This window comes from Callithrix jacchus, chromosome 1 (genome assembly GCF_049354715.1).
Source record: "Callithrix jacchus isolate 240 chromosome 1, calJac240_pri, whole genome shotgun sequence".
Taxonomy (NCBI): Eukaryota; Metazoa; Chordata; class Mammalia; order Primates; family Cebidae; genus Callithrix; species Callithrix jacchus.
Window position 1 is genome coordinate 206237643 of NC_133502.1, and position 17913 is coordinate 206255555.

General features: G+C 50.7%; 1 protein-coding gene across 1 annotated transcript; it reads left to right on the plus strand.

Moving 5' to 3' along the window:
• The first annotated feature begins 1625 nt into the window (after nt 1-1625).
• HMOX1 (heme oxygenase 1) lies at nt 1626-13594 on the plus strand. Its single transcript, XM_002743721.7, has 5 exons — nt 1626-1732; nt 3978-4098; nt 8077-8568; nt 10771-10870; nt 12847-13594. Exons 1-5 carry the CDS (start codon nt 1710-1712, stop codon nt 12975-12977), a joined length of 867 nt encoding a protein of 288 aa, XP_002743767.2. The 5' UTR covers nt 1626-1709; the 3' UTR covers nt 12978-13594.
• Nucleotides 13595-17913: the final 4319 nt, after the last annotated feature.

Sequence of the window (17913 nt, forward strand, 5' to 3'; positions counted from 1 at the left end):
CCTGGGTGACAGAGTGAGACTTCCATCTCTACAAAAAAAAAAAAGAAAAAGAATGCAGTAGCATGATCACAGCTTACTGTAGCCTCTACATTCCAGGCTCAAGCAAACCTCCAGCCTCAGCCTCCCAAGCAGCTGGGACCACAGACATGTGCCACCTAATTTATTTTATATTATTTTGTAGAGATGGGACTCCCTATATTGCCCAGGCCAGTCTTGAGCTCCTGGGCTCAAAGCAATCTTCCCACCTCCACCTCTCAAAGTGCTGGGACTACAGGTGTGAGCTACCATGCCAGGCCTGAAAGCCATCTTAAAAAAAAAAATCTTAGAATGAGAATCCTGATATTGGGAAAGGGCTTTATGAATCATCTGGCCCATTTGTCTTGTCCTCTGCACTCACCCAGTCACCCTATGTCCCCCCGAGGCCTAAGCAGTCCACCTCATGTGGAAATGATTCCATAGGCGATTAGCAAGGGCCAGGTGTGCTTGGGGCCCTGAGCAGTCACTGAGTTTAAGTCAGACCTGAACGTGCCTGGAAGAGTGTCTCATACATCCCAGCAGGGCAGCAGTTCTTATGACAGGTGTCCCAGTCCAGGCAGGTACCAGGTGCTGCTCCAGTGTGGAGGAGGCAGGCAGGGACTCAGTCTCCTCCCTCGGTTTGGACACGGCTTCCTGCTTTATGTGTAACACCACCGAATCCCTCTGGGCCACGGTTTCCCCATCTGTAAAATGGGAGTGACCTACCCCCACAGGACAGTTGTAGGGACAAACCATGAAAGTATGAGTCTCTTTTGATAGGAACTCCAAAAACAGATCCTAAATGTACATTTAACATGGGTGTGGTCAGTCGCGGTGGCTCAGGTCTGTAATCCCAGCACTTTAGAAGGTAGAGGTGGGCGGATCATGAGGTCCGGAGTTCTAGACCAGCCTGACTAACATGGTGGAACCCCGTCTCTACTAAAAATACAAAAATTAGTTGGGTGTGGTGGTGGGTGCCTATAATCCCAGCTTCTGGGGAGGCTGAGGCAGAATTGCTTGAACCTGGGAGGTGGAGGTGGTGGTGAGCGGAGAGTATGCCACTGCACTTCAGTCTGGGCAACAGAGCGAGACTCCCTCTCAAAAAATAAATACATATATAAAGTGGGTGTGAGAAGACAAGCTGTCAGCAGAGGATTCCAGGAGGCGACATTTTAGGGAGTTGGAGACAGCAGGGTCTGGGTTGCCAAGTCCCCGATGTTGCCCACCAGCCTCTTGCTTTCTGGAACCTTCCGTGATACCTGGGGTGCGTCAAGTCCCATGGGGACAGGGAGCAGAAGCGGGGGGGCGGGGGGGCTCTGGAAGGAGCAAAATCACACCCAGAGCCTGCAGCCGCTCAGATTTCCTTAAGGGGTGTGTGTGTGTGTGTGTGTGTGTGTGTGTGTGTGTCCGTGTGTTTTCTAAAAGTCCTATGGCCAGACTTTGTTTCCCTAGGGTCATATGACCGCTCCCCTCCACCGGCACCGGCCCGGGGCGGGCTGGGCGCGGGCCCCTGCGGGTGTTGCAACTCCCGGCCAGAAAGTGGGCATCAGCTGTTCCGCCCGGCCCACGTGACCCGCCGAGCATAAATGTGACCGGCCGCGGCTCGGCACAGTCATCGCCCGCCTCCCTTCGAGCGTCCTCAGCGCCGCCGCCGCCGCCCGCGGAGCCAGCACGAACTACCCAGCGCCGGCAGGATGGAGCGTCCGCAACCCGACAGGCAAGCGCGGGGCGCCCGGGCACCTTTCCCTCCCCACCCAGATCGCGCCCCAGCCCCTCCCCGGGACACTGCCACGCAGCGACAGAGCCCCGGAGCCAGGAACTTGGGCTCTCCGGAGTCAGGAGGCTCAGGGTTCTGATTCTGCTCTTGCCCGTAGGGTAGCTGGAGGGAGGAACGGTGATTTACATGCCTGGCATCCTGGTAGGCGGTGGGTGACCAAGATGGGAGTGTCCCTAGGGTACCCAGCCTTTGAGGTAGCCAATTTTTTTAATCCAACTTTCGAAGTGTGTTTGGAGATGCTCTCTGCTGAATCTAGATCTCCGGGGCTCCCCCATGAGGGAGCCAATTTTGTTTTAATCCAACTTTTGAGGTGTGCTTGGAGCTGCTGTCTGCTGAATCTAGATACCTGGGGCTCCCCCAGCCTAGGGGAGCGTGCTTGGTTCTCTTGGTGGCATCTGTCCCTCACCAGCTACAGAAGAGCTGAGCCAGACATCACTCTGGCTACTGTATTCTGAGTCTCACAGAAAGGATCACAGGTTCAGGGAGCCAGCATCTCCAAGATTGCTCAGTTAGCAGCTGTAGAACTGGACCTTGAACTTGGGTCTGCCCACCTCCAGGTCTCACTCATTCCCTTCTTTGGGAGTGGTGGCTCATGCCTGTAATCCCAGCACTCTGTAAGGCCGAGGCATGTGGATCACCTGAGGTTGGGAATTCCAGACCAGCCTGACCAACATGGAGGAAATGCTGTCTCTACTAAAAATAGAAAAATTAGCTGGGTGTCATTGCAGGCTCCTGTAATCCCAGCTACTCAGGAGGGAGGCTGAGGCAAGAGAATCGCTTGAACCCGGGAGGTGGAGGTTGTGGTGAGCTGAGATCACGCCATTGCACTCCAGCCTGGGCAACAAGAGGGAGACTCTGCCTCAAAAAAAAAAATTTATTCTTGTTTTTTTTTTTTTGAACTCCTGGGCTCAAGCCTCCTCCCATTCTGCATCCAGAGTAGCTGGGACTACGGGTGTGTGCCACTTCTCCCAAGGATTTGACCAGCTGTGTTGTAGAACCGGGGATGATGTTCCTGGAAGCCCCGGGGGGGGGGGGGGGAGAAAAGGGGAAAAGGACAATTCTAAGGGAGGCAGGGATATGGACCCATGACAGAAATACTCCCGGAAAGGCTGTTTCTTTGACTAAAGCAGAGTTTCTCAGGCTTTTTCACCCTGACGCCTTAAGGATGAGCATACCATGATGGGGGGGCATGAGATTTGCCTCTGAAACTTTAACAAAATAACAGAATTAAATATTGGGTTTAAAAGCCAATCAAAGTAATTACAAAGTTGGAGAGGGCCTGCTGCTCCTTCCTGAGTTGTGCGGTACCTCCTCCTCCTCTCCACTGGGAACTACCAGTACCAAGATTTCTCCCATGGTTTGGGGGACTATATTGTTTCGAGTTTTTTGTTTTTGTTTTTGAGACAGAGTCTCACTCTGTTGGCCAGGCTGTAGTGCAGTATGCTGTCTCGGCTCACTGCAGCCTCTGTCTCCCTGGTTCAAGAGATTCTCCTGCCTCAGCCTCCTGGGTAGATGGGATTACAGATGCCCACCACCACGCCCGACTGATTTTTGTATTTTTAGTAGAGATGGGGTTTCACCATGTTGGCCAGCATGGTCTCGATCTCCTGACCTCGTGATCCACCCACCTTGGCCTCCCAAAGTGCTGGGATTACAGGTGTGAGCCATCGCACCCAGCCTATTTTGTTGTGTTTTAATGACTGAAGAGTGTTTTCAAGACTGCATCTTGTTTTTTGTTCTTGTTTTTTTTTTTTGATGGAATCTTACTCTGTTGTCCAGGCTGGAGTGCAGTGTCACAATCTCAGCTCACTGCAACCTCTGCCTCTGGGGTTCAAGCAATTACACCTGTAATCGCTGGGATTACAGGCACCTGCCACCACACCCAGCTAATTTTTGTATTTTTAGTAGAGACTGGGTTTCATCATGTTTGCCAGGCTGGTCTCGAACTCCCGACCTCAGGTGATCTGCCTACCTTGGCCTCCCAAAGTGCTGAGATTACAGGCATAAGTCACTGCCCCCGACCACAAGGCTGCTAATCTTAGTGCGATTGGGAGCCCGGCCTGAATGAGGATGAGAGTCGGCAGCACCTCCCGGAGCTCAGCAGTTGGGAAGGACACCCCCAACCCCCCACCCGCCCCCCGCACTCCCGTCAGCTTCGTATTCATCCTTCCCATTTCCTCCTCAGCATGCCCCAGGATTTGTCAGAGGCCCTGAAGGAGGCCACCAACGAGGTGCACACCCAGGCGGAGAATGCTGAGTTCATGAGAAACTTTCAGAAGGGCCAGGTGACCCGAGAAGGCTTCAAGGTATGTGGCTTGGTGGGACTAGCCCTGGTGGGGGTGTGGCAGGTGTGGATGGGCCCAACACTCAGGCCCATGGTTTAAGTGGGGATCCTTAGGGGTTAGATGAGCATGTCCAATGGAGCCATCTTAAAAATGACACTGAGGCTCAGAGAGGGAAGGTGAGTTGCCCACAGTCACACAGCAAGTTCACAGCCTGCTCTGTAGTGTTGCGGAGGGGTGGGGGTAGCAGTGCTATTGACTGAGCACCTGTTGCATGTTGAGCATTGTGTACACTTGGTTTCTAATCTGTGCTTCAACCCTGATGGGAAAGATGAGGAATGGAAGGCTCAGAGAGGTTAAATGACTAACAGAAGGTCCCACAGCCAGTAAAGTGGAAAAGGCTGAAATCAACCAAGACCGCTGTTCTTTCAGAGCTTGTACTCCTGACCTAATTCTAATTTGCCTCTGAAGACAAGGAGTAGTATAGGTTGGAGTTTTAGCAGAACCCTTTTCTTTCTTTCTTTTTTTTTTTTTTTTTTTGAGGCAGAGTTTCGCTCTTGTTGCCCAGGCTAGAGTGCAATGGCGCGCTCGGCTCACTGCAACCTCCGCCTCCTGGGTTCAGGCAATTCTCCTGCCTCAGCCTCCTGAGTAGCTGGGATTGCAGGCACGCGCCACCATACCCAGCTAATTTTTTGTATTTTTAGTAGAGACGGGGTTTCTCCATGTTGACCAGGATGGTCTCCATCTCTTGACCTCGTGATCCACCTGCCTCAGCCTCCCAAAGTGCTGGGATTACAGGCGTGAGCCACCGCGCCTGGCCCAGAACCCTTTTCTGACAGTGAGGGTGCCTCCTCCAACCTCTCTAAGCCACCTTTTCCTCATCTGTAATAGAGGATTTCAACAGCAGGGTTTTCTTAAGCACCCACTATGTGCCAGGTACTGATTTTGCTGTTTCCCGGCACTGTTGTGAAATTCATGCCAATAGAAGGAAAGCGCTTGACAAAGAACCAGGAAGATATTGGGTGTTAAAGCATCAGTGTGGGGAAAGGCTTGTTCGGGCTGAACAGAGGGTGTGGGGTGGGGAGTGGGGAGCTGTAACCCACCACCTTCACCCCAGTCCCTGTTGAAATTACCTTCTACCACTCCTCACTTCCAACATGAGACATGCTTTATTTATTTATGTATTTATTTATATTTTGAGATGGAGTCTTGCTCTGCCACCAGGCTGGAATGCAGTGGCACAATCTCAGCTCACTGCAACCTCCACCTCCCAGGTTCAAGTGATCCTCCTGCCTCAGCCTCCCGAGTAGCTGGGATTACAGGTGCCCGTTACCATGAGCAGCTAATTTTTCTATTTTTAGTAGAGATGAGGTTTCACTAGGAGTACAGGTCTTGAACTCCTGACCTCGTGGTCCACCCACCTCGACCTCCCAAAGTGCTGGAATTATAGGTGTGAGCCACTGCGCCCGGCAATACTTGCTTTATTTTATTTTGTCTGAGACAGCGTCTTGCTCTGTCGCCCAGGCTGGAGTGCAATGGCAAGATCTCGGTGCCCTGCAACCTCCCCGTCCTGCGACCAAATGATTATCCTGTCTCAGCTTCCTGAGTAGCTGGGACTGCAGGCACCTGCCACCACACCAAGCTAATTTTTGTATTTTTTTTTTTTAGTAGAGACGGGGTTTCACCATGTTGGGCAGGCTTGTCTTGAACTCCTGACCTCAGAATATCCACCCACCTTGGCCTCCCAAAGTGCTGGAATCACAGGCGTGAGCCACCGTGCCCGGCTGAGACAACACTTTGAAATGAGGAGAGATTTAACCTGTGGTTGCAGGCTGGGTCCCTTGGGTCTGTAATGGGTCTTCTTCATTCTCCTTCCCACTCGCTCAAAAAGAGCTGCTGCAGTGTGACGAGGCAGTGGGGGCAGGGAGTGAACGCCGGAATATCCCATCCCCAGCCAGCTCGGACTTTCGATTTTACCTCTGAGTCACGGAGTTCCAAGGAGGCATCGAGATCCATGAGAGAACCCAGTGCTCGCTTACATTACGCAGGTGGCCGTGGTGCTTATCATAGCCTTTCTCATGTGAGCACTAAGTGCCAGGCTGCCCACTGTGCTGGCCCAGATCCTCTCACTTAATCCACACACCAGCCCCATCTAGTATGTGGCAGGTGAAGGAGCTGAGGCTTGGATAGCACAGAGTCACACAGATCTCAGACCATCTGCTCTAGGATAGGAAGCTGGGAGCAGAGAAGGCAAGGGGCTCACCCATGGCCACACAGCTAAGGACTGGCAGAGCTGGGTGAGAACCAGATCAGTCACACTCAAAAACCGAAGCTCTTTTGTACCAGACTACCTGGCTTTCTGCTCCCTCATGGAATAGAACTGCCAAGAATGTTTACGGCTCAGAACTAACTTGGAAACCCCAACTTGAACATCTTAACTTTGTCCTCCTTCAAATTCAAACTGGGGTATTAATGTATAACAGGAGTTAGTGCCCCAAGCCAAGGTACAGGCAGGACCTGTGGCCCCAGCCCGGCATCTAGAGGTGGTGGGGTTCAGAGCAGGCCTCCAGGAAGGAGAATTGTGCCTGGCAGCTGAGTTGTTTACACAGAAGTCAGAAGCCAGAAGCACATGGCCAAGCTCCCTGAAGCACTTTCATTTCAGTTACTGCCATCTCCTGAGTCATGGTGGGTTCCCAGCAATGCCTGGTCTTCAATCCAGTTCCATTTCCTACTAACTGTGCAACTCAATGTCTGATATGCTCTCTGAGCCTTAGTTTCCTTTTCTGCAAAATGGGAATAGCAATTCCTTTGTTCAATTTTTTTTTTTTTTTTTTTTGAGACAGGGTCTTGATCACTCTGTTTCCCAGGCCTGGAGTACAGTGATATGATCACAGCTCACTGCAACCTTCAAATCCTGGGCTCAAGTAATCCTCCTGCCTCAGCCTCTGGTGCAGCCGGGACTACAGGCATGCACCACCATACCTGCCTAATTTTTTTTTTTTTTTGAGTCGACAGAGTCTCACTCTGTAGTGCAGGCTGGAGTGCAATGGAGCAATCTTGGCTCACTGCAACCTCTGCCTCTTGGGTTCAAGAGATTCTCCTGCCTCAGCCTCCCGAGTAGCTGGGATTACCAGTGCTCGCTACCACACCCAGCTAATTTTTGTATTTTTGATAGAGACAGGGTTTCCCCATATTGGCCAGTCTGATCTCTTCACCAGGCTGGTCTCAAACTGCTGACCTTGTGATCCACCCATCTCAGCCTCCCAAAGTGCTAGGATTATAGGTGTGAGCCACCTTGCCTGGCCCTGGCTGGCTAAGTTTTTTTTGTTGTTGTTGTTTTTGAGATGGAGTCTTGCTCTTGGTTGCCAGGCTGGAGTAGAGTGGCATGATCTCAGCTCTCTGCAACCTGTCTCCCAGTTTCAAGCAATTCTCCTGCCTCAGCCTGCAGACTAGCTGGGACTACAGGCACAGACCACTGTGCCCAGCTAATTTTTTATATTTTAGTAGAGACTGGGTTTCACCATAGCCAGGATGGTCTCGATCTCCTGACCTCGTGATCCGCCCACCTCAGCCTCGAAAAGTGCTGGGATTACACTAATTTTTTAAAATAATTTTTTGTAGAGGTGGGGTTTGGGCTATGTAGCCCAGGCTGATCTCAGACTCCTATCTTTAAGCAATCCTCTGACCTTAGCCTCCCAAAGTGCAGGGATTACAGGGATATAAGTCACCCCACCGGGCCAGTTTGCTGGATCTTTATATAAGGCTGCTTGTTTTGCCCAATGGGGTAAAGGGTTGTAGGCTGAGAAAGTGCACGATCGTCTTTTTTTCCTGTAAAAATCCCTCTGGCTGCTGCATGAAGAGGATTGTAGTGAGGGGTGGCAGAAGGAGTCAGAGCCCAGCTGAGATGTGATGAGGGCCTTTCCAAAGGCAGGAGTGGAGGGATGGACAGAAGTGGGGATCTTCTATGTGGCTGGTGGCCTGACCCGTTCACTCTGCTTTCAGCTGGTGATGGCCTCCCTGCACCACATCTACGTGGCCCTGGAGGAGGAGATTGAGCACAACAAGGAGAGCCCAGTGTTCGCCCCTCTCTACTTCCCAGAAGAGCTACACCGCAAGGCCGCTCTGGAGCAGGACCTGGCCTTCTGGTACGGGCCCCACTGGCAGGAGGTGATCCCCTACACACCAGCCATGCAGCGCTATGTGAAGCGGCTCCACGAGGTGGGGCATGCAGAGCCTGAGCTACTGGTGGCCCACGCCTACACCCGCTACATGGGTGACCTGTCTGGGGGCCAGGTGCTCAAGAAGATTGCTCAGAAAGCCCTGGACCTGCCAAGCTCTGGCGAGGGCCTGGCCTTCTTCACCTTCCCCAACATCGACAGTGCCACCAAGTTCAAGCAGCTCTACCGCTCCCGCATGAACTCTCTGGAGATGACTCCCGAGGTCAGGCAGCGGGTGATGGAAGAGGCCAAGACGGCGTTCCTGCTCAACATCCAGGTGAGGGTCGGGCAGCCTGGGGCAGCCTCTGCCTCCCCGAGCTGTTCCTCCAAGGGACCCTTCTCATTGTAGGAGAGAGTGCTGTGGGAGGGGAGGGTCATGGTTAACACAGGGAAGCAGGGTTCCAGGACTGCCACTTACTAGCTAGGTGATCTTGGGCAAATGCCTTAATTTCTCTGTACTTCAGTTTCCCTATCTGTAAGCAAGGGATAATAATGGTACCTACGTCTTAGACTTGAAAGGCTTGAGTGAGTTAACAGCAGTGAAAGTCCCTGCAGCAGTGTCTGGCACAGAGGAAGCCCTCAGACATTCGCTACTGTCATGATGGGACATGAGAATCAGTTGTAGCTCTCTGTGGCAACGTAGAAGTTGTATGTGCACTAGTGTGTAGCCAGGTTGGCACTCCCAGGGTTACAGGTGGCCTCTGCCTTCCAGGGACTCTCAGCCTGCTAGCCAGAGGTTTACCTCTCTCTACAAGTGCCTCAAATCCAGGGGGAAGGTGGGCTTTGGGCGAAGCCTGGAAGAATCTGGAGCAGAAGTGGACAGGTGAGGGGCTCCTTTTAACCAGATGTCATAGAGCCTCTGTCTGCCACCCCCTGGAGGTGCCATGCCCACCCCCCTGGGTCTTGGGCTCATGCCCTCCTGGCTCCCTACTCCCAGCCTTGTATTGCAGAAGATTCTAGTCCTGGCCCGGATTATGGAATAAGGCCTTTCCTTTCCACCCTCTCCGCTCAGAAAATCCAATCAGTCCTTCAAGAAAATCTGTGTTTTTCAGAGAAGTGTAGTCAAAAGAAAAGGCAGTGGCACCAGGGTGGCTCACGGCTGTAATCCTAGCATTTTGGGAGGCCAAGGTGGGTGGATCACCCGAGGTCAGGAGTTCAAGACCAGCCTGGCCATCATGGTGAAACCCCATCTTTAATAAAAAAAAAAAAAAAGGCAGTGGCTCACACCTGTCATCCCAGCACTTTGGGAAGCTAAGGCGGGCGGATTGCTTGAGCTCAGGAGTTTCAGACCAGCCTGAGCAACACGGCGAGACCCTGTCTCTATTAAAAAAAAGAAAATTAAAATTAAAGGGATTTGGAGTCAGAACTGGCTCTCAGGCTCATGCCTGTAATGCCAACACTTTGGGAGACCAAAGCAGGAAGATGGCTTGAGCCTGGGAGTTTGAGACCAGCCCTGGTAACACAGTGAGACCCTGTCAAAAAAAAAAAAATTAAAAAATTAGCCAGGGATAGTAGCATGTGCCTGTAGTCCCAGCTACTTGGGAGGCTGAAGTGGGAGGGTTGCTTGAGCCCAGGAGGTCAAGGTTGTAGTAAGCCCTGATTGTGCTACTGCACTCCAGCCTGGGCAACAGCAACAGAGCAAGGCTCTGTCTCAAAAAACAACAAAAAACCTAGGCGGGGCACGGTGGCTCACATCTGTAATCCCAGCACTTTCAGAGGCCGAGGCAGGTGGATCACGAGGTCAGGAGTTCGAGACCAGCCTGGCCAACATGGTAAAACCCCGTCTCTACTGAAAATATAAAAATTAGCTGAGCATGGTGGCCCATGCCTATAATCCCAGCTACTCGGGAGGCTGAGGCAGGAGAATCACTTGAACCCAAGAAGCAGAGGTTGCAGTGAGCTGAGATCATGCCATTGCACTCCAGCCTGGGCAACAGTGGGAAACTATGTCTCAAGAAAAAAAAAAAATCACGTCTCTTGGCACCTGACCTCTGGGTCAGTCCTTGGGCAAAGCACTTAACCTGTACTTTCCTCATCTGTAAGACTGACAGATACCATTCACGGAACCTAAGATGTGGGTACCATTAGTATCCCTGTTATCACACACCAAAGCTGAGTCTCACAAATCTAAACTCAAGAGGAGAAGGCAGCCACAGAAGAGTGCATGTACTAGGATGCCACTTAATATGATTTCAAAACAAGCAATGCAGCCTTTTGCTTGGAGAAACAGGCTGAGGGCACGTGTGGCCACAGTGAACTCTAAATCCAGGATCGTTGTTATTGGTGGGGAGGGCAGGAGCCAACTGAGCTTGGAATATCTTACCTCTGAAGGTGGGTGAAAGGGACATGAATATCCAACATTTTTCTTACCATCTTGTTATTTCCAAAGTATTTCTTAACATAACGTAAGGTCCTTCCTACAGCTGGGACCTAGCAGCATCTCTTGCTGAGATAGGCATGTGTGTCTTTTGTCTTTTAGCTCTTTGAGGAGTTGCAGGAGCTGCTGACCCATGACACCAAGGATGAGAGCCCCTCACAGGCACCAGGGCTTCGCCAGAGGGCCAGCCACAAAGTGCAAGGTGAGAGCGTCCAGGGAGGGGCATTTCCTCTGGGCTACAGATGGAGAGGGACGTGCCCTGGCTGTCTCTACTATTCTGTTTTCTGAATGTTTGGTGTGGTGGGTGTTGTTTTCTGCCACCTCCCCACTGCACCCCACCCCTGTAAGGACAAGGTCTCAATGTGTTGCCCAGGCTGGTTTTAAACACTTGACTCCAAGCAATCCTGCCTCTGCCTCCCAAAGTGCTATAATTTCAGGCAAGAACCACTATGTCCAGACTGAATTTTTTTTTTTTTTGAGACGGAGTTTTGTTCTAGTTGCCCAGGCTGGAGTGAAATGACACAATCTCAGCTCACTGCAACCTCAGCCTTTTGAGTAGCTGGAATTACAGGTGCCCACCACCATGCCTGGCTAATGTTTTTGGTATTTTTAGTAAAGATGGGGTTTCACCATGTTGGGCCAGGTTGGTCTGGAACTTCTGACTTCAGGTAATTCACCCGCCTTGGCCTCCCAAAGTCCTGGGATTACAGGTGTGAGCCACCATGCCTGGCCGCCTGAATTGTTTTATATGAGAAGTGGAGTGCAGGCAAAAGGACCTAGGATCAACCTTCAGTGTGTAGCTCTGGGCAAGCCATGAGACTTCCCACCTCAGTTTCCCCACCTGGAAAAATCCAGTGAGGTTCAGCTAATTCTAGTTCATTGGCTTAGAAGTACACAAGAACCCCTCAGAAGTCATGGGAAACTCCCGCCCCTTAATTTAGACTCTTTTGCTCCCCTGATGTGGGCCAGGGAGTGGGGACCTTTATGCAGCTATGAACCCATCAGAGGCAGATGTCCCTTCCGAGTCTTGTTGTTCGTGAGCCCCTCCCTCATGTGCCTGAGAGCAATCAAGGCTGGCTGTAGTGAAAACATTTTGGAAACTTCCAAAAAGACCAAAGCCCTCCGTAAAATGTACCTTCACTAAGCCTAAAACTTAGTGGAGGTAAGGAGGGAGGGAGTGTGGCTTTGGGATCAGAACCAATAAAGGGGTAAAGCTTAGCTGCCTCCTGGTCGGTTATATTAGGCCTCCCTTCCCATGCCACCCTAACCTACCAGGCCTGCGGCTTTCTCAGTTGTGCCAGACCACACGGACCCCTCTACTGGGGGTGGGGGGGTTGTAGCCCTAGAGGGCTTGGCTACCTGGTGGGGTAGGGAGATGTCACCCTAATGCAGCAGTTCGCAAAATGTGGTACCCTGGCTTGGGGGTGGGGGTGGTAGCCCTAGTATCCCCTCAAGGGGGTCTCTGAGGACAAAGCTCCTGACCCGTTCACCATGCTTCGAAAATGTGTGAGTCTCGCTGGGCACAGTGGCTCACGCCTGTAATCCCACATTTTGGGAGGCCGAGGCAAGGGGGACCACAAGGTCAGGAGTTCAAGACCAGCCTGACCAGCATGGGGAAACCCCATCTCCACTACAAATACAAAAAAATTAGCTGGGTGTGGTGGCACGGGCCTGTAATCCCAGTTACTCAGGAGGCTGAGGCAGGGGAATTGCTTGAACGAGGGAGGTGGAGGTTGCAGTGGGCTGAGGTCGCGCCACTGCACTCCAGCCTGGGTGACAGAGGGAGACTCTGTCTCAAAAAAAAAAAAAAAAGAAAGAAAAAGAAAATGTGTGAGTCCAAGATGAAGAGTTACAGCTCAGACCTAATCACTGGCCAAGTTTGAGGAGAGGACAGGTAGCAGGCAGAAGTCTGAAAAGCATGCCTGGGTCCAAGAACGTTTTCACAATGTGGCTTGACTACACACGGAAGAACAGACAGCTTGGAGAAGTAGTAAGCCACCCATCTTCGAAGGTATTCGAGCAGTGGCTAGAGCGACGCCTGTTTGTGGTCTTGCAAACCCCGGTGTTGGGCAGGGACTGTACCACAGACACTGAGGCCACTCTGCTTTGCTTTTCTGTGGCATCAGACACCTGATGCACGCCCACCTGTTATTGACCTTGCCCCATTTTCTCTTTCAGACTCTACCCCGGTGGAGACTCCCAGAGAGAAGCCCCCGCTCAACACCAGCTCCCAGGCTCCGCTTCTCCGTTGGGTCCTTACACTCAGCTTTCTGGTGGCGACAGTTGCTGTAGGGCTTTATGCCATGTGAATGCAGGCCTGCTGGCTCCGAGCCATGAACTTTGTCCAGTGGAAGGCCTTCTTTCTAGAGAGGGAACTCTTGGCTGGCTTCCTTATCTTGGGCACTGGAGGCTTTTGGGGCCTCCAGCCCTCTCACTGTGTCCCTCTCTCTGGAAAGGAGGAAGGAGCCTGTGACGTCCTCCCCAATGAAAAGCACATCCAGCCAATGGCCTAAACTTCAGAGCGGGGCAAGGGGTCTATCCCTGCCCTTCAGCATCCTCAGTTCCTGCAGCAGAGCCCAGTAGACGCCCCAGAAGTGGCAGCTGTCTCAAACCTCCAGAAGCCATGAATTTGAAATGTCCTTTTTGACACGGCCATGACCGCTTTGATCACTTTCCCTGTGGGCCATGGCAATTTTTACATAAACCTGAAAAGATGTTGTGTCTTGTGTTTCTGTCTTATTTTTGCGGGAGCCACTGTGTTCCTGGCTCAGCCTCAACTGCAGTATTCTTGTTGTGTTCTATTGTTTTTATAGCAGGGTGGGGGTGGTTTTTGAGTGGTATGTGGGTGGGGAGGGAGGGGTTTAAAGGCACTGTGGCCTTGGTCTCTAACTTTTGTGAAATAATAAACAACATTGTCTGATAGTAACTTGAAGTACTTTTCATGGGCTTTGTTATTCTTGGGGAGCTGACCATTTCCTCACTAGTTTCTTGCATGCTCGGTAGGAGAGGTGGTGATGGGGGGTTGGCAGGACCGGGTCTGTTTGAGAATACAGGAGGTGAGCTTTAAGCAGCTGGGGGCGATTCTCTGTGCCAAACCCTGCTTGATTCGAGACTCGCTTTTATGGAGGATGGGGTTGCCCCATTTGGCTGAAATGACTAGATTCTGGGGCAAAATTTGTATTTTCTGTTCAGTGACTATTAGGGACTGGAGTGAAATTCTTGGGTTCAAATTCCTGCTACACCATTTTGAGATTAGTCACTTCACCTCTGGGGTTCCATTTTATTACTGGTGACATGAATATAGTAACACCTAACTCACCTGTCTGTCGTGAGAAGCAAATGACATCCATGTGAAATGCCAACACCATACGCTGTCAGCTCCTATGATGCAAAGGAGACCAGTGTTTGTGATTCTTGTACTGTGGGAGTCAGTTCATCTCTATGTTGAGGGGGTGTTTTGGGTGAGGTCTTCCTAAGTAAAAAATATCAAAAAAAAAAAGAGGGGGTGTTACCACTATTTGAAGATCAGGACAGATTTCACTGAGTTCTGTCCAGCTCTAAAACCCAAGCCCTTTCTACTGCCTTAAGTCAAGAAAATACTCAATATGTAGCCTCCCAATCTGGGAGAGTGAAAAACCTTTCACTGAAGGTGTCCTGGGCAGAGCATGGGACAAGATTTTTTTTTTTTTTTTTTTTTTTGAGGCTGAGTCTGGCTTTGTCACCCACACTGGAGTGCAGTGATTTGACCTTGGCTCACTGTAACCGCCGCCTCTTGGGCTTAAGCCATCCTCCAGCCTCAGCCTGGGACTACAAGTGCATGCCACCATGCCCAGCTAATTTTTGTATTTTTTTGTAGAGACGGGGTTTCACTATGTTGCCCAGTCTGATCTAAACTCCTGAACTAAAGTGATCCTTCCACTTTGGCCTCACAAAGTGCTTGGATTACAAGAGTGAGTAACTACACCCAGCCAAAGTGTTTCTTTCTGGTGTTTTGTTTTGAGACATTAGTCTTGCTCTTGTTGCCCAGGCTAGAGTGCAATGGCACGATCTTGGCTCACTGCAACCTCAGTCTCCCGGGTTCAAGCAATTCTCCTGCCTCAGCCTCCTGAGTAGCTGGGATGACAGACATGCACCACCATGCCTGGCCAATTTTTGTATTTTTGTCAAGATGAAGTTTCTCCATGTTGGTCAGTTTGGTCTCGAACTCTCAACCTCAGGCGATCTCCCCCACCTCAGCCTCCCAAAGTGCTGGGAGGATTACAGGTATGAGCTACCATGCCTGGCCTTTTTTTTTTTTTTGATATGGAGTCTCATTCTGTCACCCAGGCTGGAGTGCAGGGTCGTGATGTCAGGTCACTGCAACCTCTGCCACCAGGTTCAAGTGATTCTCCTGCCTCAGCCTCCAAGTAGCTGGGATTATAGGCATCTGCCACAGTGCCTGGCTAATTTTTGTAGTTTTAGTAGAGATGTGGTTTCACCATCTTGGCCAGACTGGTCTTGAACTCCTGACCTCATGATCCACCTGCCTCAGCTTCCCAAAGTGCTGGGATTACAGGCATGAGCCACTGTGCCTGGCCAAGGTGTTTCTTTATATGACCAGTACCTGAGGACTGGGAGTCAGGAGACCTTTGTTCCTAGTCTCACTATGCCACTTCAAGGCTCATTTTGTTCACTGGTAAAATGAGAACAATACACATACCTCTCAAAGCCGGTGGGAGGATCCAGTGGTGCCCAAACACCAGTCTATGCATGGTGGGATCAGAATTACTTGGAGATACTTAACCTCGGAATCCAGGACCCCACACTGAGAGATCCTAATTCTGGAGACCTGGGATGGCGCTCTAGAATCGATATTTATGAGAAGTGCCTTAGGAGATGCCAATGTGCACCCAGGGCCAGGAGCACATATGGTCATGTATGCAAAGCATAGGCATTCAAATCACAAGGGAGGCCAGGTGCCGTGGCTCACGCCTGTAATCCCAACACTTTGAGAGGCTGAGGCAGGCAGATTCCAGGCCAGGAGTTCAAGACCAGCCTGGCCAACATGGTGAAAACCCGTCTACTAAAACCACAAAATTAGCTGGGAGTGGGGGTGCACACTTGTAATCCCAGCTACTCTGGAGGCTGAGGCAGGAGAATCACTTGAATCCAGGAGGCAGAGATTGTAGTGAGCCAAGATCCCACCAGTGCACTCCAGCCTGGGCAACAGAGCAAGACTCCATCTCAAAAAAAAACAAAACAAAAACCAAATAGCGGCTGGGACTCTCCTGCCCTGGGCCCAGTTTCCTTACCTGTGAAAAGGGCATAGATTGGATATTCATTGTACCAAAGAAAGGAAGGAAGAGGGGAGAGAAAAGAGAGAAACTATCTCAAATTCTACTAATAGGAGAATGGCGAATGATTTTTTTCCTATCAATTGTTGAACAAAGCCAGACACAGTTAAAGTGGTAAGGACAGATTTTAATCAGTAATGACTATTGCAATAGTGAAGAGTCCAGTATGAACTAAACTCAGCTTTAATTTGTACAGAGGTGAATGGTTATTTTAAAGGGAGGTTGACCAGAGTGGGCAATAGGGTAAAATCCCATCTCTACAAATGAATAAATAAAGTAGCCGGGCTGGTGGTGAAGTTGAGGTGGGAGGATCACATTAGCCTGGGAGGTCGAAGCTGCAGTGAGCCGTGATTGCACCACTGCACTCCAGCATTGGCAACAGAGTGACACCCTGCCTCAAAAAAATACAAAATAAAAAAAAAGGAAGACTGAGGGAGGAAGGTGTGGGCAAGTGATTAGTAGAGTCAGCAAAGTGAAAAATTACAAAAGGTTAGTCAGTGTAAATGTAGTGAGGCTAGCTGTGTCTGCCAGGTGGCAATGATCAGTTAGAATTTTTGCCACCCATAGATAAGAGACTAGGAAACAGAGGTCACGTTGTCAGTTGTTGCCTGGAATGAATGGTAAACATTTATTATTGAGTTTTCTCAGGCAGGCACCTTAGCGGGGGTTGGCTAGTCATTTTACAGATGTTAGCAGCTGTTAGAAACAGTGTTTAAGTCTCTTTTTTTCTTTTTAGAGAAAGTCTCGCTCTGTTGCTCAGGCTGAAGTCCAGTGGCACAATCAAAACTCACTGCAGTGGCCGGGTGTGGTGGCTCACGCCTGTAATCCAAGCACTTTGGAGGCCAAGGTGGGCGGATCACCTGAGGTCAGGAGTTCAAGACCAGCCTGACCAACATGGTGAAACCCTGTCTTTATAAGAAAAAAAAAAAAACTCACTGCAGTCTCAAACTCCTGGACTCAAGCCATCCTCCCACCTTGGCCTCTTGATTAGCTAGGATTACAGGTGTGCTCCAGTATGCCCAGCTAATTAAAAAAAAATTTCAGGCTGGGCGCGGTGTCTCCCATCTGTAATCCCAGCACTTTGGGAGGCTGGGGTGGTCACGAGTTCGAGACCAGATTGGCTAACATGGTGAAACCCTGTCTCTAGTAAAAACACAAAAAATTAGCTGGGCGTTGTGGCATACGCCTGTAATCGCTACTTAGGAGGCTGAGGCAGGATAATTGCTTGAACCCGGGAGGCAAAGGTTGCAGTGAGCCGAGATCCTGCGGCTGCACTCCAGCCTGGGCAACAGGGCAAGACTCTGTCTCAAAAAAAAAAAAGAAATTATAAAAAAATTTCTAGAGAGGCGGGATCTTGCTGTGTTGCCCAGGCTGGTCTCAAGCTCCTGGGCTCAAGGGATCCTCTCATCTTGGCCTCCTGAAGTGCTGGGATTACAGGCATGAGCCACTGTGCCTGTAGATCAAGGTTGACACTTAGAAGGGAGTCCAGAGGAACTTGGCTAGAGTTCCATCAAGGAGAGAGTCTTTGTCACCATAGTACATAAAATTAAGTAGCTGTTAAACAGAATGAGGCCAGGCATGGTGACTCATGCCTGTAATTCCAGCACTTTGGGAGGCAAGGCCAGCGGATCACTTGAGGTCAAGAGTTCGAGACCAGTGTGGGCAACATGGTGAAACCCTGTCTCTACTAAAAATACAACAAACATCTGGGCGTGGTGGTGGGCACCTGTAATCTCAGCTACTCAGGAGGCTGAGGCAGAATTGCTTCAACCCAGGAGGCAGAGGTTGCAGTGAGCTGAGATCGCGCCGCTGCACTCCATGTTGGGCAACAAAGTGGGACTCTGTCTCAATCAATCAATCAATAAAAGCAGTGTGTTAGGGAGCGAGAACCTGGGTCAGGGACATGGCTGAG